Source organism: Saimiri boliviensis, chromosome 7 (assembly GCF_048565385.1).
Source record: "Saimiri boliviensis isolate mSaiBol1 chromosome 7, mSaiBol1.pri, whole genome shotgun sequence".
NCBI lineage: Eukaryota > Metazoa > Chordata > Mammalia > Primates > Cebidae > Saimiri > Saimiri boliviensis.
This window is the reverse complement of record NC_133455.1, coordinates 25,011,339-25,034,704: the sequence shown is the minus strand read 5'-3', so window position 1 is coordinate 25,034,704 and position 23,366 is coordinate 25,011,339. Positions and strand designations below refer to the sequence as shown.

Sequence of the window (23,366 nt, the reverse complement as noted above, 5' to 3'; positions counted from 1 at the left end):
GTACAATGATGATGTTCTTTCCCGGAAATGAAAACTGAGGCTTGAGGAGGAGAAATAACTTGCCCAAAGTCACACAACGTGTTTTTCAACAAGCTAATCAGGGATTCCGTTCTAGTGTTTCCCAGGTTCAAAGCCCACATCTTTATTACTCTATCACACAGGTAAGAAATTCCTAGGTTTCTGGCCAGGCACAGTGGCTGACACCTGTAATCCTAGTACTTTGGGAGGCCGAGGTGAGTGGATCACCTGAGGTCAGGAGTCTAAGATCCGTTCGAATCACTTGAACCCAGGAAGCAGTGGTTGCAGTGAGTTGAGATCGCACTATTGCACTCCAGCCTGGGTGACAGAGTGAGACTTCATCTCAAAAAAAGAAAGAAAGAAAGAAAAAAATTCCCAGGTTTCTTACTGAGGAACAAGAAATCATGGATGAAATGCCCCTTTGGGCATGAAGCCCTCTCCTGAGCGTGGTGGGAGATACCAGGGAGGCAAAGAGGCCTTGCATCTACATGTGGAACAGCCCTTGGCCATGGTCTTTGTGTCTGCAAACCAGCTGAAGACCACTTCCTGGCTGTGTGCCCTTAGGCAAGTTACGTCTCTGATTCTGTGTCCTCATGCACACATTAGAGATAAGAGTATGTACCTCATGAGGTTGTTTCAAACCAGGAGTGTCCAATCTTTCGTCTTCCCTGGGCCACACCGTAAGAAGAAAAATTGTTTTGGACCACACATAAAATACACTAACACTAATGATAGCTGATGAGCTAAAAATAAATAAATAAAATTAAAATAACAAAAAAAAGTCTCATAACGTTTTAAGAAAGTTTACGAATTTGTGTTGGGCCACATTCAACATCATCAATAAATGCTGGCTCTGGGTACTCTGGTCTGGGTGCCAGCTTGGTGCTGATAGACAGTCATTCCCGACCCCTAGCTTAGAGAGAGCCAGGCGCGTGTCTTTCTCAGGGTGAGACACAGGAGGGAGGCAGAGGCTGGGGGAGAAATGGCAGGAAGGGTGAAGAGGGATGGGCTGATGGCTGGGGTTGGCAGGAGTCAGGCAGGGGAATCTGCTTGAGAATCCCAACTTTTTATATATTTATTAATTTTCAGTTTTGGTCTGAGAAGTTGTTTATTAAGTACCTATTACCTATGAGGCTCCAGGCTGAGGTTATTGCATGCTTATATCAGGATTTGAATCCAGGGCTGGTTGTTAGTAGTCCCTATGATCTTAACCGCTGTGAGGTGCTGCCTTTGTGGCAGCTGCTGGGAAGAGCGCTGGGATATTCCAGAATCTCTCTGGCTTGTCCTGGAGCAGAAACTGGGGAATGCAAGTTCAGAACAGATGCCATGGCTGGCCCACATTCTAACTGTCCCGGCTGTGGCAGCAACCCCACTCATGCAATCCCAGAATGTCACAAACAGCAGGGTCCTTCAGAATCATTTAGTTCAGGGATCAAGACTGGTTTCATCTAGTGTTGATTCCAATGAATCTTTGCTTAAGGATGATGTGTTAAGAAAGATTCCGAGGTTCTATGCTCTCTCTGAAACAAAGTGCCTTAATCTAATCGTGATGCTGTAAGCGGAGAATGGGGAACAGTGGTTCATACACCAAGAATTCGCCGTGTGATCTAACTCAGCCTCCTAAAGTCAGAGAAGAAGAAGAAATGGAATTTTAAAATGGAGTCAGAAGCTTTCATTTTCAGTCTGAAAGTTCACTCTGATACTTAACAGCTATGAGAATTTGTGCAAAATTCTTCACCTCTCTGAGCTTTAATTTCCTAATCTATTACATGGGGATATCAATACTGAACTCAGAGATTTTCTAAAAACTATAACAAGATAATGTTTGTGAGATAATATGAGTGAGCCTGTGGTGTAAAATAGACACTTTTTAAATGCTATGTAACCAGGACAGTTACTTAGTCAAAGGCAAAGGGAGTTGCTCTCCGACTACACATTAGCATTGCCCAGGGAGCTTTTAAAGTCTTGATACCCAGGCTGCATCTCAGCCCATCACCATCAGACTCTCAGGTGTGAGCCCAGGTGTTGGAGTTTTTTATAAGCTCGCAGGGGCTTCCAAAGCACAACCAGAGCCAAGACCCCGGGCCCTAGACAAAGAACCCAGCATTCTTACTTCCAGACCTAAAACGTTCCAAAAATTCATCTTTGCCCTGTGTTTGTTAATACTCCAGTGTTGGGAGATATTAATTAGTCACTGATGGAGTGAGACACCTACTAGAATCTTAACTTGATTTAAAAAAAAAAAAAAAAAGATGGAAAGAAAACATAACCCCCCTGTGGCAATTCCCTGCCTCAAGCTGTGTCTAGTTACTGGATATTTCCTTCATTCATACTGAGACAGGCAGGGGTTTGTAGGCTGGTCACAGGCAGCTGAGTCTTTGAATGTAGCTGCCTTTTCATTAGGAGCCTTAAAATCCTTCCCACAGCCTGTGCCCTTGCAGTTAACACTGAACTCTCCCTGGGAGCTAGGAGCTGGCAGTGGGGTGCAGACAAAGTGAAGGGCCTCTTGCCCCGCAACGGCATCAGCCTATCTAGCTAACCCTGCCCAGTCTCTCCCCACACCACCTTGCAGCTGAAAGATGCTGAACTCCCTGAAATCCTTTGCTGCATTTGCCATCACTGGGCCAACGTTCTGCGGCCCCACCCAGACTCCAGGAATAATGAGCTCTCTGTAGTTCAAGAATGTGCCAGAAGTTTACACGTGCGAATCTGGGATGTCAATCCCCACCGCCCCCACCCTTATTTCTTGTTTATTGGCCTGGAAACCATCTCTTGAGGCTGCAGGTCAAATTCCCCATTGTGGTGTCTCTGGCAGACTTAACAAGTCCTCCTTGACCCTCCTTGTACCCCAGACATTCCTTCATCATAGCCCTTATTATTATGAATATATTCATATTGCTGTCAATAATTCTAGTCATCATGGGCCTTTATTTAATATCTACAATGGGCCCAGCACTGTGACAGGCACTTTATATTTTTCTAACTCAGTCTTGAGGTATGTGGATAGGATTTACTCGGAGGGAGGGAAAGGAGGCTGTCCCAGGCAGAGGCCACACCATGCTCAGAGATGAGGAGGAGAACAGCACCCTGTGATGGGTGAATACAAATAGTTTGACGGTGTTGGATGGGGCAAAGGGAGGGAGTGGGGCTGGGGTGTAAGGTACAAGGGGAATCCAGAACGCGATTTGGCAAAGCACCTAGAATGCCCTTCTGAGAGCTGTGGCCACTGTTCTGAGGGCTATGGGGATAGAAATAGCGGGTGGGTTATTGTGGGGTTTTCAGCAGAGACGTGGTGTGCTGAGACTTGCGTTTTGGAAATACCCATCTGGCCACAGATTTGGACTGAGAGGTATTTAGCAGGCTGCAGGGTTATCCAGGGGAGTGGCAGTGCTGGGGAGATGGGGACGATGGGTGGGACATTTAGAAAGTCACTGATTAGAAGTAAGAGAAGACAGTAACTTGGGGGCCTCAGTGGGTGGGTCTGGAGGGGGTAGCATCTGTACAATGAGCTGATCCCCCAGCAACTCTTGCTCATTTCTCTAAGTCCTTTAGAGTTTCTTTTCTTCTGCTACCAACTTGCTGGATGGCTGGACGCACATTCCCCTGCCCCTCAAGACCTGGGTTTCCTCCTCTGTAAGAAGCATGTGTCACGTGGGTGGTCTCCCAGGGCCCTCCTAGGCCTCTCGGTCTGCCTGACATGTTCTCTCTTTCCTCCACATTTTCTGCAGCCTTCTGTTCCCTCGGTCTGGCAAAGGGTCCACTCCACCAGCGAGCTGGTGAGGGAAGGAGGGAGGGACTGAATGAGTGAATGAATGAGGAAATGTAGGGACCTGTCCCTCCCAGAATCCAAGTATCTGTCCCACTTGGGTCTTTCTTCTCTTTCCCTCACTGGGTGCAATTGCCATTTGCAAAGCATGGTTTTCTCTGTCTCTGTGCCCACATCTCTCCCTCTCCGTCCCTCTCTCAATTGTTCTTTCTCTGCATGTCTGCCTCTGCCCAGCATGTCTCTGCCTCTCTGTGCTTCTCTCTGTGTCTCTCTCTAGGTGTCCATCTCCCCTTCTCTGCTTCTTCTCATTTTATTTCTGTGTCTGTTTCTCTCCCCCAACCCCTGCTTTCTCCCTCACTTTGTCTCAGTCTCTCTCTCTCTCTCTCTCCAGGTAACTCTGTCTCTCTCCCTGTTCCCTTGCCCTGGGCTACATCTCCCCTCTCCCTGCCTCTCCTCGCCTCAGAGAGGCGCCAATGCAGGCACAAGCTCTGTGGTCTGTAAGGAGCCAGAGCCCTGACTTCTGAAGGAGGAGAGACAGAAGACAGCAAGATATGTTCTCAGACTGGTACACCAGCCCACGGAGTTGGCAGCCTCTCAGCCCAGCTGATGCAGGACAGCAATTTCTCAGGATTTCTTTGTCCTCCAAACAAATCCCACTATCCTAGAGAAGCACTAGCCTTCAGGGTTAGTGTCCATGCCTGAAGCCAAGATGGGACTTCCCTGTCTCAGTAAACTCTGCAGTGGGGCTGTGGTGTAAGGTTCAAGGGGCATCCAGAATGGGATTTGGCAAAGCACCTAGAATGCCCTTCTGAGAGCTGTGGCCATCGTTCTGAGGGCTGTGAGGGTAGGAATGGGGGGTGGGCTATTGTGGGGTTGAAGGGAAGGGGCAGAGATGTGCAGTCTCTGCCACTTTCCTTCTCTGTACCTTAGCTCCCCTGACTGAAAAACGCACAAGCAACTATAGGAACAGATTTGGAAGCGAGATGGGGAAAACATGTCTTGTTCTCTCTGTGGCATGGAACGAGGTTGTTTCTCCAAATCCTAGGACAGTTGGGCAGCCCCTTAGAGTTTGAGGGTCACATGGGTGCCCAAGATAAGCTGATATTTTGGTGACTCTTAAAAGATACGATTTAAATATACCATGTTTATTTATGTCATGGAGATGCTGGGTCCTGTGTGTCAAGGACAGTGGAGAGGGGGTACCCTGGTGGTGGAGTCCAGCAATTTCGCTCTGGCAGGAAGCTTGCACCCATGATTCCCTTTCAGTTACCTAGACAGGCTCTCTGTAGAGGACAACTAAGCAACTGTCTGTTGTTCCTCAGGCAAGCCCATTCCGTTTGGCTTCTCAAAAGTTCCTTCCAGACACAGTACTCTTCCTTCTCGGAGACGTTCTGCTAAATGGAATTTTCTCTACATCTGCAGTACTCTCTACAGACAGACTCTTCAGGCAACCAGCATCTGGAATATGAAACAGATCTTTCCCAATCTTTACAGCTTTTCTAGGTATTTTTGGGGTTTTGTTTAGTTTTGTTTTTAATCTTGATACATACTGTGCTAAGTTGACCCCCCTCATGAACAAACAGAAATGTAACTTGGGTCTCACAATGCATGGAGCTGATTTAAAATAGTTTGACAATCCTTCCTTGTTTCTGACCATTTATTTTTCCCAGTTGAGACCCTGTGTGAGTTCTGGTATACCCCCTGCCTGTGCTTTCCACTGCTGCCCTCATAATGAAACAGATTTTGGTAAAGATAAAATGAAATCATGGAAAGAATGCCCTTTGTCCATGTCATGCAGAGATCTACAAGACTACATGATGTGAAATTATATCCAGCGTGGCCTTGCATAAATATTTACGTCCCAAGCTCTCGCTCTCCCAAGCCCTCACATCCTAGTCTTCACTCTCCTCTAGAGGAGACTTTTTCCATGACACTGTGCTTCCCATCGGCCTCAAAGGCTGTGGATTAATATATTCTCATGGGGATGGGCCAGTGCTAATTTGCAAGGCTAGGCTAATCCAAGACAATTTGACTTGGCTAGTCCCAGAATAGAACGGGACTGAGAAAATCACATTCCATTCTTGGCTCTTCTGCTCAGTGGCCCTGTGAGGGAGGCTGCACCTCTCTGGACCCCTGTCTCCAGGAACAGAAGCAGATATCAAGCCAATCTTCAACTCCATCCATCTTTAAAGCCAGAGCACAACAGGGAAGGAAGCAACTCCAAGGTTTGATGATACGGAGCGGCTTCTCAGTCCATGATTTCACCCTAAGTCTCATTCTGCATTAGCTGCCATTTACTGAAGTGTTACTGTGGGTCTCACTTATTTCTCACAATGTCCTTGTGAGACAGAAAGTGCATGCACCCATTTTACAGATGAGGAAAACCGAGGCTCAGAGACACGATATCAGTGACACGATATCCACAGTGACTCATTGAGTTGTAAACACAGCCAGTATCTTGAAGGCCTAGTACAAAAACATTTCTACCTGGCCTTAATATAGTATCCAAATGCCTTAGCTTGCATGAGCTAAGGGGCGCTTAGAGGGTGAAGGGCACATGTGTGCCAGGAGCCTGGATGAGTTTGTGTCTTAGCTCTGCCTCTCCTCTAGCTCTGTAACTTGGGAAAGTTATGGGACATCTCTGCCTCAGTTTCCTCATCTGTAAAATTCCCCACAGAATTTTTGAGAGGATTGAATTGCTTAATATATGTAAAGGCCTTAGACTATCTCCGGCTGCACAGAACTTCTCTCAGCTCCTCAGCCTCTGAAAGGAAAACTTGATCATGTTCCTCTTCTTTTTGCTTAAATCCTCTTAAGAGTTCCCCAGTCTTTCTGGTCTAGTGCTGGCCTCTTCATCACAGACCCCACAGCCCTCTCCAGCCCCACACCCCGCTCTTGCTACCTGCATTCTCTTTGCAGTCACTCGTATGTGACACATTTCTTCCTACCCATCGCAGGCCCTCTGCGCCTGCTGTTCCCAGCCCTTAGCCCTCCTCTCCCTGCTCTCCTGAGCTAGTAAGTTTCTCCTCATTTTTCAGTTCTATGCTTAAGTGCCGTTTTTGCCAGGAAACCTTTCCGGATGCGACTTGACTAGATCAGTGATTCTGACTGAGCTGACTGGGCTGCCCATCTCCAGGCTGCAGGTTGGGACCATGTCTATTCTACGTGTCTGGCTTCATCTGGATGGATTCCCCCCCCCCCACCCACTCCCAGGGCATGTCCTTTCGAAGTGATAGCAGAGCTCCCTCATGGAGAGTAAGCAGAAACACACGATGTCTCTTGAGACTGTGCTGAAGACCTACTTCCACCCCGATTCCATGGGCCAAAGGAAGTCATGCCCATTATCGGTGAGGCAGGGACACTGACCCCCACAGAGAGGAATCACCAATACATGACTCTCTGGCCCCTCTCATAGCATCCAGGCTTTTTTGCTTCTTTTCTTTTTTTGTTAAGAGACAGGGTCTCACTCCATCATCCAAGCTGGAGTGCAGTGGGATGATTTATTTTTTTTATTTTTATTTTTTATTGCATTTTAGGTTTTGGGGTACATGTGAAGAACATGCAAGATTGTTGCATAGGTACACACAAGGCAGTGTGATTTGCTGCCTTCCTTCCCCTCACCTATATCTGTCATTTCTCCCCATGCTATGTCTCCCCACCTCCCCACCCCCTCATCCCTCCCCGATTTCCCCCAACAGACCCCAGTGTGTAGTGCTCCCCTCCCCGTGTCCATGTGTTCTCATTGTTCACAACACCCGCCTATGAGTGAGAACATGCGGTGTTTGATTTTCTGCTCTTGTGTCGGTTTGCTGAGAATGATGGTTTCCAGGTTCATCCATGTCCCTACAAAGGACACGAAGCAGCTCACTGCAGCCTCAACCTTCTAGTTCAAGCAAACCTCCCACCCCGGCCCCGCCAAGTGGCTGGGACTACAAGTGAATGCCACCATACCAGGCTAAATGTTTTTACATTTTTGTTGTAAAGAATGGGGTCTCACTATGTTGCCCAGGCTGGTTTCGAACTCCTGGGAGCAAGTTATCCTCCCACCCTGGCCTCCCAAAGTGCTGGGATTACAGGTGAGAGCCACCATGCCTAGCCAGCACCCAAGCATCAAGACTTCCCTTTTGTAGCACTCACCAGGGCAGAGGTTTTACACTTAACTTGCGTTCACTATTTGAATTACCTAACTCTCAAAAACAGGAAGACCTGTGAATGATTTTGAAGACCTGTGGATGTTCTGTAAGTCATTTTAATCCCAGGGTCCTAGCATAGTGCCTGGCACATAGTAGGTGCTCAATAAATACGCGAGTGACGGAGTGAACAAATGCATGAGGATGCCTGAGGTGGCCCAGAAGCAAGTGGGGTGAGCTTCCTGCTTCCCTGGCTCACCAGTCCTGTTCCTCACCTCTGGCTGTGGAAAGGGTTTAAAGGTGAGCGGGACCACTGGCGCAGCGGACGGACCATCTGCATCAAGACGCACGAAAGCGGCCAGAAAGAGATAGAGGCCTTCGACGCCGCCATCCTGCTCATCCGCAACCCGTACAAAGCCCTCATGGCTGAATTCAACCGCAAGTACGGGGGCCACATAGGCTTTGCCGCGCACGCCCACTGGAAGGGCAAAGGTACCGCTCGGGAGGGGAGGGGCGGAGAGGGAAGGGGAGGGGAGGGAAGGGGAGGGGAGGGGCGGGGAGGGGAAGGGCGGGGAGGGGAGGGGAGGGGCGGGGAGGGGAGGGGAGGGGCGGGGCGGGGAGCGGACCCGGGCTGCAGGAGGTGGTGGGAGGGTCACGTGCTCCGGACCCGACCAGCGTGGTCAACAGGAGGCGATGCCTCATGCGAGGAACCCTGGAGGGCATCCTGGAGGGCACGTGTCATGCTCCAGTCCCTGCTTCCGGGAGAGCAGGCGCCTCCCGCAACCCTCCCCCAACCCACCCGCAAGCATCACCTTCTGTGAGCCGGGCTGCTGCATCTCACAGGGGATTAAAACCGGAGGCTCAGGAGAAAGGCTCTTTGGGTTCAGATCTCAGCTCTACCACCTCCCCGAAGGTCTCATTAACCTCCCTGAACTTAGATGGCCCCATCTATAAAGTGAAGATTATAAAATTGTGAGGCTTTAAGAATTTTACAAACACTCGGTAGGTGTGACTCTCATGATGTTGGAGATGCTCCCGAAATTGATGTGGGGTTGATGGAAGCCAGTTAAAGAGCTTCAGGAGACTAAATCCAGCCCCAGGTCAGCCCCGTGACAACCCTGTGTTGCCACGAGTTCCTAAGAGCATAGGTACAGGGCATCATTTCAATGAACACTCCCAAAGACTCCGGGTGAGGAGGCTCAGAGAGGTTAAGTGACTTGCCCCACATCACACAGCTGGGAAATGCCGGTGCTGACCCCCAAGAGTGTAACTTACTATGATTACCTGGGTTTGAGATTCAGCTCTGGCACTTACTAGGTGACAGAGGGCTGTGTGCTTCAACATTTCAATGCAGAGTGGCCGCCCAGGGCAGCGGCCAGAGCTTTGAAGTCAGACTCAATTTCTGCCATTTTGAGTATTAACCTTCTCAGCCTCAAAGTACCAGATCCATTATAGGCTGATCTCCACCAGCATAATGAAAGTCACATCTCCTGAGGGTTTAGGGAAAGGCGAACTTCTTAAATCCCCACCATAATTGTCCCCATTTTGTAGATGGGATAATCTAAGTTCAGGGAGACTAAGGAGCTTTTCTAGGGTAAGAGGGATATAGGGGGTTGTATAATTCGTATAAAGTTACACTTATACAAGATGAGCAGGTTCCACATATCTGCTGTACAACATGGCGCCTTTAGTTAACAAAAAGGTATTCTTTACTTAACATTTTGGTAAAAGGGTAGATCTCACATTAGGTGTTTTTTTACTGTACACAAAAACAAGCAAAACAGATAAAAGGAAACTTCCAGAAATGATGGAAATGTTTATTACCTAGATTATGGTGATGGTAACATTAGTGTATCCACAAAGCCAAACTCACTAAATTGTATAAGCAGATTTTTGTATATCAATTATACCTTAATAAAGCTGGAGTTAGGAGGAGTTTTTCCATGAAGTGGTACAGCTGGGATTTGAACAGGGAGTCTTGCTCCAGAGTCCATACTTTTCAGCACTGCACTGTGATAATGGATTAGACGAACCATTGGTGGCTATGAATCACCCAGTCCAGAGCCCCCGACACACAGCAGGTGCTCTGTAAATGTGAGTTATCCCCAGCTCAGCTAGGCTCCAGGAACCAGACTGCTCCAAGACCCCAGCCCCTCCCCAGAGAGGGCCAGAGCAATTCGCTGGTAACACCCTCAACACTGACTTCGATGATTAAAACCTTTGGGCCTGCCCCTTGGGTCCCAGCTCACTCAAGCTGCTTGTCTGTTCCTCCCCCTCCCTTGCTCCTCTTCTCAGTGAGGGGGTGGAAGCTTGGACAGGTGGTGACATCTGTCCATTTATGCCCAGGGGTAGAGAGACCTCTGAATTATTTATTTGTAGAACGATCAATCAAAAGCGAACACTGGTCGCTAGGCTGAGACATCTGTATGTGCAAATGGTAGTACCCTGTCCTAAGAGCATAGACTCTTCTTGTCAAAGCTGGAAAAGACCTGGGACATCAGCGGCCCCAGTGGGCCTCTGTGCTGGCTGCTCCTTAGAGTCCCTGGAGGAGAGTGGGCAAACCCCAGTGCCCAGGCTGCACCCTGGACTATTACTGGGTGGCACCTGGACATCAATATATTTTATTCAACTTTTATCTGAGTTACATTTTCAGGATGTGCAGTTTCATTACATAGGTAAGCGTGCGCCATGGTGGTTTGCTGCACAGATCAACCCATCCCCTATGTATTAGGCCCAGCATGCATTAGCTATTCTTCCTGATGCTCTCCCTCCCCCACACCGACAGGCCCCAGTGTGTGTTGCTCCCCACCCCCATGTGTGAATATTATTTTAAAGCTCCCCAGCCGCTTCTAAGGTGCATGGAGGGCTGGGAGCCACTGATCCCTATTGATTAGTGGGGAAACTGAGGCCCGGAGAGAAGCAGAGACCACCAAGGTTGGTCTAGCCCTAGGATCCAGTTCTCCAGCTCCCAGGCACCCTGCTGTGCCAAGTGAACAGAAAAGGGGTTTACTTGGGAATCTCTTGTGGGCACTTCACGACTGTTATCTCATCTAAACTCTCTAAGGCCCACAGGAGGTAAGAGAAGCAATGATCATCAGTACATCCCATTTTACAGGTGAGAGAACCATCCCAGGAAGAGACAAGTCTCTTGGCTAAGGCCCTAGGTAATGACTGAGCTGTGATTCAAACCCAGGCATTAACCATCAGGCTCTGCTGCCCTGAGATGTTGCTGACCCTCTGGTACATTCAGATATTTTCCTCTTCCGGGAAAGAGGAATGTGAACCCTGTATTAGGTTTAGACAAGTCTCCCAATTCCCAAGAGCCACGCATCTCTCCTCTTTTTCCTTATTCAAGACAGCTGGGGGCTCTAAACCAACACTAAGGAAGGAGTCGTAACAGGTTGAATGGAGAGACTTCAGGGAGTATGGGACGGGGGAACCACCACACTCCTCTCGTACTGGGGGCCTGGGGTCCCATATGAGCCTGAGATGGGGGACGGGATCTTCTCCAAGTGCCCCTCCAAGGCCTGACCCAGGTATGCAAGGGCTCTGGCAGAGAGCCTTCCCCAAAGAACAGAGCCCCCAGTCTCCATTCAGCCCATTCCTCCCCTTTGCATTCACCATCTGGCCCCTGGAGACACTTGAGTTTGAGACTCTTGCTTTAAGGTCCAGAATCAGTGGCATCAGCATCCCTTGGCAACTTGGTAGAAATGCACATTAGGCCCCATCCCCAAACCTACTGAATCAGAAATTCTAGGAGCGGGGCTCCAGCAATCTGTTTTAACAAGCCCTCCAGGTGATTCCGACGAGCACCCTGGTTTAAGAACCCTTGCGGCCGGGCACGATGGCTCACGCTTGTAATCCCAGCACTTTGGGAGGTCAAGGTGAGTGGTTCATGAAATCAGGAGTTCAACACCAGCCTGGCCAACATGGTGGAACCCCGTCTCTACTAAAAATACAAAAATTTGCCTGGGCATGCTGGCGGGCACCTGTTATCCCAGGCTGAGCCAGAGAATTGCTTGAACGGGAGGTGGAGAATGCAGTGAGCAGAGATCGCGACACTGCACTCCAGCCTGGGTGACAAAGTGAGACTCTGTCTCAAGAAAAAGATAAAAGAACCCTCGCTCTCGTGGAAGGAGAGTTCTTTTTTGCTATAAGACCCTGCTACTCAAAGTGTGGCCTGTGAGTCAGTGACATGGACATCACCTGGGAGATTTTTAGGCAAGCAAATCTCAGGCGCTCTCCCAGGCTTCCTGGATCAGAATCTGCATTTTAACAAGATTTCCGCAGACACTTCATGGGCACTTTAAGGTTTGAGAACTGCTGCTTTTGGATGCCCTTAGTGACACAGAATGTGAAGGTCACCCTGTAAGAGCCAAGGTCACCTAGCTATTGAGTGTGTCCACCCTACCATGCCCTGTCCCCCTCCCAATTACATCTCAGTCCAGGCTCCTATAACCACCACCCCCAACCTGTTTTTGGTTCCATAGTGTTAATTTTATAATCTCCCTAGAGTGAGTTCAGAGCAAAATTGTATGTGATATGATTATACAAGGTGAATTGTCCTGGATCTGTTTAATGAAACAGACACTGTGTTTAATGGTTCTGTGGGGAATTAAGTACAGTTAAGCTATTAATCAGGCCCTTGTTCCTTCCATCACAAGAAGACGGAGGGGAGGCTGGCCAGCCTGTGCCCCGCCAGGCACACCTGTACGACAGTTCTGGTGGAAATAGCACTCATTACCAATGTTCCATGGCTTTATTGACCAGTTTGCAGACAGCAATCAATTATCAGGAATCCTGAGTTAATCGAGGCCTTTGGTTTTCCATTTTTCTTCTTCTTTCCAAGGAAGTCATTTGGGAGTTTCAAGGGAGGAAGCATTGCCATAGGAGGAGGCAAGGCAGACAACCATCTGCTGCTGAAACAGCTTGGATATCTATTGTGATTTTGGGGGGATGCTTGATCTAAAAAGAGGGGGCATGTAGGGAATCAGGGGATACAGGAGGATGAATATCATCATGAAGAATCATAACAGTAACCAATTTTTATCGAGCGCCTTGCTTGTCCCAGGTGCCTATCAGGATCTTTGCAAATCTTATTTCGCTCCATCTTCACAGCGTCTGTAGGAGGTAGTTTTCATTCAGATCACCACTTTGCAGATGGGTGCACTGAAACTGAAGATCAAGTAGTGTCTCCAAAGTCATATAGTTTGTGTGGGGAGGAGCTGGGTTCTGAACCCTGGCAGCCTGACTGCAGAATCACCTATAAACAGACCCCAGGTCTCGGACAAGAACCTGAAGGTGAAGTGAGCAGTAGGCAGCCTAGAAGTCATGCTTCCCAGGTCCAGGAGTGAAAAGAGGGCAGGAGCTGATCAGACCTAGGTGCTCGATTTTTTCTTTTTAAAAATGTGTTTATTTTTATATATTTAGGGTATAAAGTGCAGGTTTCTTAATATAAATAAATAAAATATAAAAATATTTTATATACATATGCACGTGCATGTATACATACCACATTTTCTTTTTTAAAAAAGTTTACTTTAGGCGTGTACTATATCCGGCATTTCTCCTCATGTTACCCCTCCACGCCCCCCACTGTCCCTCCCCTGCTACCCCCTCAACTGAATAGGAACACTCCTACACAGTTGGTGGGACTGTAAATTAGTTCAACCATTGTGGAAGACAGTGTGGTGATTTCTCAAGGATCTAGAAATAGAAATTCCATTTGACCCAGCAATCCCATTACTGGGTATATACCCAAAGAACTATAAATCGTTCTGCTATAAAGACACATGCACACGTATGTTCATTGCAGCCCTGTGTACAATAGCAAAGTCCTGGAACCAATCCAAATGACCACATTTTCTTTATCCAGTCCTCCACTGATGGACACTGAGATTGATTCCATACCTTTGCTATTGTGAATAGTGCTGCACTAAACATGTATGCAGGTGTCTTTTTTAGGTAATGATTTCTTTCTCTTTGGGTAGATATCCAGTATTGGGATTGCCGAATTGAGTGGTACTTCTACAGTCTGGGATAGATGTGGGTTCAGACTCTACCTTTAATGCCCACTGTGTGGACTTGGGCAAGTTGCTTCCTGCTTCTTAGACTCCTTTTCCCTGTGTCTAAAATGGGGCCAGTGTTAATAATGCCTACTCTCTAGGCTGCTTGAGAGCACGGAATGAGACCATGCCTGCAAAGTGCCCTGCATAGCTCCCAATACCCAACGAATGCTCAGGCAACATGCATTCCCTTCCTGCCCTTCAGACAGAGGTGCCTGGTGTCCCACAGAGGTTTGCAGTCCACAAGGACACTCTGTCATCTCCATCCCACCTGCATCCAAGACTAGGACACCTGGAGCTACCTGAGAGACTCCTTCCTTTTTCTTGAGCCATCCCGAAGCCCTCTTTCAGCAACCTCTTGAGATGGTGAGAGATGGCCAAGCCTAGACGTTTGGATCTGTGTTGTTGCTGGGTGCTGGGTGACGAGCACCATCTCTGTCACCTGGGCATCTCCCCTGAGAGCAGCAGCTGTTCGGAATCACCAGCGATGCTGTGAGGTGATGCAGGAGTGGGAAGATTCTGAAAAAGGAAAACGAGCATACAACATACTAGATTTTTCCTAATCGCTCAGATACATCTGGTCTTAACCCATTATAACAGTACGGGCCCAATTAGTCAGATACATTGTAAATAATCTATTTTCAGGATAAAAAAATATCCTTATCACCGGCATAAATATCTCCCAAGCAGCCAGAATGTTCCGGAGGACTTGCTGGGGGAGAAGTCTTGCCACAGATTCTGATGAGTTCTGCAAAGAAAGGGAGGCCTTCTCCACGCTGCAATTTGGCAGTTGCGAATTTCAATTTAGTTCAACAACCGTTCACTGAGCACCTGCTGAGTACAGGCATTGGGAGGAAGTCAGGATGAGGCTGCTGCTGCCTGGGAAAGATCCATCCTGGAACCAGGCAGGCCTGATCTGGACAGTGCTTCCTGGCTGTGTGACCACGATCAAGTCACTTCACCTCTCTGAGCCTCCATTTCCTGGTGATGAGTGGACAATAGTTCTTTTCCTTTCAGGGTAGTCAGCAGGATTAAATAAGATGATGGGTATGGGTATCCATCACCCAGCAAGGGATTAGGACTTAATTTTTAAGAACCAGCTGGGATCCCCAATGCAGCCTGGGGGACTCACCCCCCTCGTTCAATAAACAGAGTCCTCCTGTTGCCTGCTCTGGTGGGCGCCGGGTAGCGTATGCCCTTGTGAGAAGCAGCAGGTCTCAGTTCATGGTTTTGGAGCTCCTGCCCTCTGATTCTCCAGCTGGGGCTCAGAATTGAGGCTGCAATTTCTTTCCTCTGTTCCCAGCACCCTCCAGGTCCCCCTTCTGCACTTTCCTCAGCTCCTTCTACTGTGGGAGTTTCAGCAGCTCGGGAGCTGACTGCCTCTCCTCATGGAATTTCCAGGTTCTCTCTAACATATCTTGCAAGTCAGACAGTCCCAAATGCACCCTCCCAGTCTGCGTGACAATCTGTCCTGTCATTTCACCATAACACTTCCATGAAAAATTTAAAAAGGTGGGACAAAAATACGTGAAGATGAAAAATAGTCCAACTTAAACCCTGCCCTCAGATAGCTTACAGTCTGCTGGGGAGACAGACCACAGAAGTCGGGGCTTTCAGCACAGCATAATGAGTGCCATGGGGGGCTGTACAGGATGGAGAGGGGAACTGTGAAACCCAAAGGAGGCACATGTCTGAGCCCAGGGAGTCAGAGAAGATGATCTGAAAACAGAGTAATATCAGTAATAATGATAGCCAGCATGTACTGAGCACCTGCTGAACTCAATACACCATACTAGAAACTTTGTTTTTTTCTACTTTGTACAACAATTCTATTATTATTTTGTGAGGAGATACTACTATTACACAGAAAAGCCTGGTAGTTAAAAGCCCTTTGAAGCCAGGGTGCTTGGGTTCAAATCCTGGCTCTGCCAGTTATTAGCTATATGACCTTGAGCAAATTACTTAACCTCTCTGTGCCTCACTTTTCTCTTCTGTTAAATGGAGATAATGATGATACCTTGTAAGGTTGTTGTGAAGATTAAGTGGAATTAAGAGCTATATTAATATATTTATTAACATGTAAGTATGTAATCTAGAATATAAAATTAATACATTATATATTAATGTAAATAATAAACAATATAATAATATGTTGTATATTATATTGTAGTAACACATACTTATATGTAGGATTGTGCCTAGCATATAGAAATCACCAAACAAGTGTCATTGTTATTCCCAAAGAGAAGGTGGTGACCAAGAATATTCCAGGGAGAAACAGCATTGAGGTGAGAAGTATAGGGATGTGTTTAGAGCTCTAAATGGAGTGAATTGAGCAAAGTTGTTATTCTTTTTGTTTTTTAGAGGCAGGGTCTTGCTCTGTCACCCAGGCTGGAGTGCAGTGGCATCATCATAGCTAACTGCAGCCTCAACCTCCTGGGCTCAAGCAATCCTCCCAACCTCAGCCTCCTGAGTAGCAAGGACTACAGGCATGCACCACCATGCCCAGCTATTTTATTTTTTATAGAGATGGGGTCTTGCTGTGTTGCCCAGGCTGGTCTTGAACTTCTGGCCTCAAGCCATCCTCCAGCCTTGGCCTCCCAAAGTGCTGGGATTATAGGTGTGAGCCACCTCACCTGGTCTGTGTTATTATACTTAATTGTTAGTTGTGTAACTGTGTTGTGCTGTGAATAATGGTAACAATGGCCAGCACCATCTGACTGGGTCTTTCAAGCTCTCCTCCCTCTGACTGTGTCCTCCCTCTTCCATCTGCAGAGTGGCCAGAGTTCGTGAGGAACTATGCCCCATGGTGGGCCACTCACACACTGGACTGGCTCAAGTTTGGCAAGAAGGTGCTGGTGGTGCACTTTGAGGACCTGAAGCAGGATCTCTTCGTCCAGTTGGGCCGGATGGTCAGTCTGCTGGGTGTGGCTGTCAGGGAGGACCGGCTGCTCTGTGTGGAGAGCCAGAAGGATGGCAACTTCAAGCGCTCGGGGCTCCGGAAGCTTGAGTATGACCCCTACACTGCGGACATGCAGAAGACCATCTCTGCCTACATCAAGATGGTGGACGCAGCCCTCAAAGGGAGGAACCTCACGGGTGTCCCTGATGACTATTACCCAAGATGATGTGTCCGCATGGGGGGAGGGTAGACTAGGAGTCCTGACCATGCAGGCCCTGTGGACTCAAGACCCCTGGTGACCCCACTGATCTGTCCTCTCTTCGGTTTGGGGACAATCCCCTTGACTGTTCTTTGCCTTCAATGAGTTTCCTGCATGACAGAGGAGGCTCAAGGGAAGAGATTGTCCAGGCACTACCACCCTACTCACATGTTCCCCTCTTGGCAATGTGGGGCATCTGGTTTGGGGGGTTCTAGTTACATGGGCTCTTTTCTGTCCCCTGTGTCCCTGCCCCTGCCACTCTGGGTTCTGCTTGTGGGAGGGAGGGCTCATCAGCTTCAAGGAGACTTGCTGGATGCCCTGTGGCCTGGGGGGGCTTTTGTAAAAACATGGTCCCAGATGCTTGTCCCTTCTGGGCTGAGCTTTTGTAGCCCCCTTCTCATCTCCACTCAAGAAGCACTGGCACTGACGTTTAACTCAGGCCACCTTCTGTTCTAAAGAAAGATTGCTGGGAAGTTTCTCCGTGGCCTTAGGCATCTGACATCCTGGGTAGAGTGGGGAGGCAATGGTGCTCATGGTAGGTTAATTGGAGACACCAAGTGGGGCCGTTGGTGTCATGGGCCCAACCCCAGGCCACACTGCTTCTCAGAAACGAGCTGCTTGCCTTTCCAGCTCCAGGGCATAAACCCTGCCCCCTTCTGTCCATGCTGGGTCCAGAAAGTGACCTTGGGATCCTGATCCCAAATCCAAGGAACCTCAGGCACCAACAGTGAACCCACAAGGATGGTCACCTGCCACGTGCAGAATTTGAGTTAAGAGAGAGCCCCAGTGATACATCTCTCCACGATGGGCTTCAGTCGGTCTTACACTGCCCTTCTGACCCCTACAAATGGGTCCTTTGCTATCCAGGGGAGACAGCAAGAGTGCTCTTAATCAGATGGAACCTTACCCAAAATGGAACCCCACTACCTTCCCAGACCACCTGTCTCCCTTGATCATAGCCCAACAGGCCAGCTTCCCTTGGGGGGCCCTTTAAGGAATGGGGTGAATGAAATTGTGTTATTTCTATACAAACATTGCTCTCTTGATGCTGAGATGCCAAACCAAAGGATTTCTGAGGACCTGAGTCACGGAGCATCAATCTTACAAAGTGTTGGTCCAGGGTCCCATTCTTCCCCAACCCTGGACACCAGTGGCTTCCCACCCACTCCACACCTGCACCACCCATCATTGTGTAGATGAAAAAGCCATAGATCACAGCCTCCCTAAGCGGTCCCTCTGAAGCCTTGGGTGCAGGTAAATGCTCATTCCCAAGTAGCAAAGAGACCACGGAGAAGGTGCGTGTAAAGAGATATATTTTTGTAAGAGGAATATGATTAATACATTCCGCCCCTTGGAAACTGGCCATGCAAAGAAAAGGGCACAGGGATTAGACCTGTGTCACCCTTCCCCGATTCCCTCATCTGTAGGATTTGGGCTGCCCCAGGCCCACCCAGGGGGCTCTGAATGTATTTTGTACTGTGTTTCTTTCCCCCAGGTGAATTTCTAGTCTTTTTCATGAAGCAGTGGAGGGTTTGGCCTCCCTTCCATTGAGAGATCGGCTCTCTCTGGGAGACTTTTGGTCCAAGACCTAGGTCAGTTCTTTGCTGGTGGTCCCCTCTGACCACAAGCTTCTGTCTGACAATTCCTCAGGTCAACACCATCATTAAATGCGAGTTTTGTTGATGATTCTCCCATGTGGTAGAGTGTTGTGTAAGATAGGTTCACAAACGGGATGTTTTTCTGGGGTGTGTATAGTGTGTGTGTGTGTGTGTGTGTGTGTGTGTGTGAGAGAGAGAGAGAGAGAGACAGAGAGAGACAGAGAGAGAGATGAGAAACGGAGAGACAGAACGTGTTCAGGGTGATGGGCGGGTTGGTGTATAACTGCTTTTGTGCCTGTGTGACCCTGGCATAGCTGCTTAGGAAGAATTACATGCCTCTGTGTGTAAAATTGCCTTTGTGTCCACCTGCCTCTCTGTGTTTTGAGACTGTATCCTGCAAGATGCCGTGATGACCGTCCCATTTTTAATGTATCTGTGCAGGTTCTTGTGTATGGGATTACACCCATGTAAAGGAGGAAATGGTTAATGTGCATGAAACCCAAGTGTGAGAAGCTGCCTGTCTATTTATGGAGGGCATGTCTTCTGCAGGTATCTTTTGTCCTTGGCTGCTTTGAGAGGGAGCAGCTGTGGGGAGAAGTGGTAGGTGGGATGAGATCACTAGAGTGTCATGAAAATGTTCCTGCCTAAGTATGTGCACAGGTATGGAAGAGGTTATCTATGAGAGGCGTCCCTTCTGTGTATGTGTGTGTGTGAGAGAGAGAGAGAGAGTGTGTTTGTGGGGGGGGAGAGAAAGAGAAAGAGAGGAGAGAGAGAGAGAGAGAGAGAGAGAGGAGACCCTGAGCATAATGTTTTGCACAGGCGTATGCAGCAGGGAAGTCAGTGAGAGTCCAGGAGGACAGAGAAGTCCCCTCTGCTCCCTGAAGGGTGTGGATGAACTTTTCTAAGCCTCCACTTACTGCTGAAAGAAGACCCTGTGCTCTTCCTCCTCATGCATCGGGGGGCTTCTGGGAAGAGGTGCTGATGTCCAGGGGCTGTTTCCCAGCCAGAGGGAGACCAAAGTGTTGTATACTGACACACGGAAAGTAAGCAGAGGAGGAGCAGAGCCAGGCAGAGGAAAGAGAAAGGGGCTTCTCCCCCAGGCAGGGAGAGCTCAGAAGGACTAAGAGTGCTGGGGAGACTGGTAGAGATGGGAGAAGATCTCAGAAAGGGTGTGAGTTTCTTCCAGAATCCAGAAGAATAGGGCCTTTCTCTAAGGGTTCATCTTGGCTCACAAAATTCATTCTGTGATGACTGACTGAGCTCTGATCTGGGCCCAGAATACACTCTGTCCCCAATATTAAACCAAGTCTGACCTGGTCACAGACTGAGGCCAATCCTAGAGCCTTGAACGTGAGTCAAAGTTAAGCCCTGATCCTGATCACAGACTGAGCCTTAATCCTGTGCACGTACTGATCCACGAACCCTCATTCCTGCTCCACGTTGACTGAGTCACATTGGACTGAGTCCCAAACTACTTACATTGAGCCTTGACCCTAGTCATTGACTGTACTCCAACCTCAGTCACAGACTGGGCCCTTACCTGCCCCAGAACTAATGCTGATAGTGTCTCCTGACTGAGCCCTAATCTCTGTCATGGACTGAGCTCTGATCCTGGTCACAGGCTGAGCCCTGAACGAAGGTGCCAATTTTCTTTCCCTTTTCTAAATACTATCCATGCAACCAAATCTTCCCAACTGGAGGTGCAGGAAGCCATGCAGCGTCTAGCTCCAAGCTCTCATGGATCCTTCTCAGAACCCACAGATGATGTGCCTTATGTAAATCCCCACTTTCCACCTGCCCCCACCACAGAGCACCATCAGGTGGGAGGGGGTGGTTCGAAAGCTGTTTAGGCCAAAGGTGGGGCTGGATTCTAGGAAGTAAGAGAGTAACAAGACCGACAAAAATCTATGCTCCAGCAGCTTACACTTGTCTGGTACTGAGCAGATATCGCAAAGTGATCAGAAAACTTTCAGGGAGGTGATGGTGAGACAAAGAAGGAAAAGGACTAGAGTGGTTCCTGACCAACCCCATGAGGTGGGTGGAACAGAGATCGTTAACTCCGTTTTATAGGGGGACATCGGTGCTCAGAGGCAGGCAGTGGCTGGCCCAAGCCACACAGAAACTAATGGTGTTACCCACACAGCCGGTGGGTTCAATGGCTTGGCGGGTGACCACAACCAAGGAAGATTTAACAGGGGGACTTTACTTGTCACAAGTAAATAGGACACTAGGGACGGTTCCCAAACAGTGCCACCCTGAACAACGGTGAACACAGGGCTCTTGGGCTGGTGAGCCCAGCCATTGAATGCAGAGCTGGGGTCAAGGCCGCACAGGCACGGTGGAGGATTATGCTTCCATATATGTCGCATGCAAAGAAAATGGCCAAGTTCCTCCCTGGGATTGGGCAGGGTGTGGGGTTAGTACGGTAATAAGGAGAGTTCACCAAAGTTCATCTCCAACTCAGGCATCTGTGGGTCCAACTGGGTTTTACTTTTCCAGGGCTAAGCTTCTTCCTGGAACTTTTTTGAAACAGCAAGAACTCAAGGTGCAACAGTCACAAGTGGATACTTTTTCACAGTGCATCCCCTAAAACCCTAGGCTGCATCCCTCAAACCCAGAAAGCCTAGGTTGCTATAGCAGAGCTGGGGCCACAGCCTCCTCCAAGGGGCTAAAGGTCCTTTCCACATACAGAGAGTGACATGGCCCTTGCACCTAAAGAGGAAGGAAAGTTGCGGATCCGAGTTCCCCAGTGCTGGGTCCATGCCTGGCCTGGAAGCCAGGGCATCTGGACTCTCGTCCTGCTGCCACCTGGGGCTCCAGGACTCAGGAGAACAAGCAGGGCTCAGAATCTGCTGATTTGGGGAATTTATTCAGGATTCTCCCATAACCCCAGAGGAGGCTGCAGCTACGTCCCAGTGGACAGTGCAGGAATGGATAGAGGGGGAGGCAAAAAGGTTGCTGGGAGCAGGTCCTACAGGGACCCAGCCTCCTCCCGGAGGCCGGGCCCCCTTCCTTCCCCTTTCCCTCCTTCATTGTTTCCTCGCCTCATCCCTCCCCCTTTTCTCTCTGTTTTTCTTTACCCAGCCACCTGTTCTCAATTCTCCTCTTTGTGGTCTCTGATTTCCTCCAGCTGCTCATTAAATCTCTTTTCTTTCCTGTCTTTCTGCCCCTCCTTCTCTTCTCTCTTCTCTTCCTTCCCCCCTCTTTCTTCCCCCTCTCTTTCTCTCTTCCTTGATTTTTGTTTCTGCCTGTGCAAAATCTCTCCCGTCTCTATCTCTTCATCTTGGAGCTCTCTGCCTCTCTCTCTGCCTCCCTCCCCCAACTCCTCTGGTTCTCTCCCGTCTCCTCATCCTCTTCCTGAAGAGTGGGGGCGACTCAGCAGGATCCAGACCTAGTGAGACAAATGCTACCCAGGCTGGTAACCAAGGAAGTGGTTTCCTTAGCAACAGAATCTGCAGGCACGCGCTCCACTGCCCCAGTCCTTAGCTATTACAGTAAGGGAGAAAGAGAGAGAGAGAGGATGGGAGGGGCAAGTCTTAAAACAATAAAGACACTCCTACATGCTCCTTATGAGAGGGGACAGTGCTCAGAGACAAGCCCAGTGCCTGGTACTTTGGGGACACTCAAAAATATGAGAAATGTGAGGCTTTGGGATCAGAGAGCAGCATATAGTATGCAGAGAGCTGGGGGAAGAATCTGCAGGACCTGGTGACATACTGAACGTGAAGGTGGTGAGATAACAAAGAAAACAAAGAGGACCTCAAGGTTCTGGCCTGGGCAGCTCCACGGAGGGAGCAGAGAAGCCAGGGAGGAAGGGAGAAGACATGTTGAGTTGATACGGCTTCGTGTCCCCAAGAGTTCACCACCTAAGTTGGGGTTGGGGGGAGGGGGGTGTAGAAATGACAGAAATATCTCATTCAATTCTGTTTTATAAATAGGCAACGAGGAACATGGGAGAAGGAACATGTGTAGTTTTAAATTACTTAACTCCGAGAAGTTAAATAATTTGCTCAAGGGACACAAAAGTTGGTGGCAGCACTTGGATTTGAACCTGGGGATGATCCAAGGCCTGTCCAGAGGGTGGAGGGGACAGAAGAAGGTAGAATAAGCAGAGATAGAGAGAGAGGCAGAGAAAGGACACAGGGAGAGAAACAGAGAAGGAGAGTTTTCAATCATTGATCTGGCACTTCTTCCCACCGGGAAAACAAAAATATGTTCACTTTTAGAGAAATGAGAGGAGACAAAGGCTCCCCACTGTATGATAGCTTTGGCGGTTATAAATAACCATCCCCAAAGAAAACACCTGTCAGGACACATTTGCTTCCAGAGAGACAAATTGTATCCCCGGTCCATGTTGATATTTAAATGACTCAGAGTGGATGTCAGGGGGCGGAGGGCAGAAAGTTGATCAACGTAACGTGGAAACCTAACTTGGCTTTTCCAAAAAGCAATAAAACGGACAGGCGCGGAGAGCTGTAAATCTGGGTGATAATAATAACCGTCCTCACAAAAGCAGCATGTTTATTTATCATGTTTGCAGGTTTACTATCGCCCCTCAAATTTACATTCAACAATCTGCCAGTGAGCATGGGGAGGCACACGAGGGTGAGAACAGACTGGCAGGGCAC

General features: G+C 48.7%; 1 protein-coding gene across 3 annotated transcripts in view; it reads left to right on the top strand.

Annotated features, from left to right (window-relative positions):
- WSCD2 (WSC domain containing 2) overlaps positions 1 to 18,834 on the top strand; it is a 121,642-nt gene extending 102,808 nt beyond the window's left edge. For all 3 annotated transcript variants that reach the window (XM_074402284.1, XM_039472412.2, XM_039472413.2), the window contains 2 exons: positions 8,206 to 8,406; positions 16,755 to 18,834. In XM_074402284.1, the coding sequence (XP_074258385.1) occupies positions 8,206 to 8,406; positions 16,755 to 17,107 (554 nt within the window). In that variant the 3' untranslated portion in view covers positions 17,108 to 18,834. The remainder of the gene's footprint in view (positions 1 to 8,205; positions 8,407 to 16,754) is intronic.
- Positions 18,835 to 23,366: the final 4,532 nt, after the last annotated feature.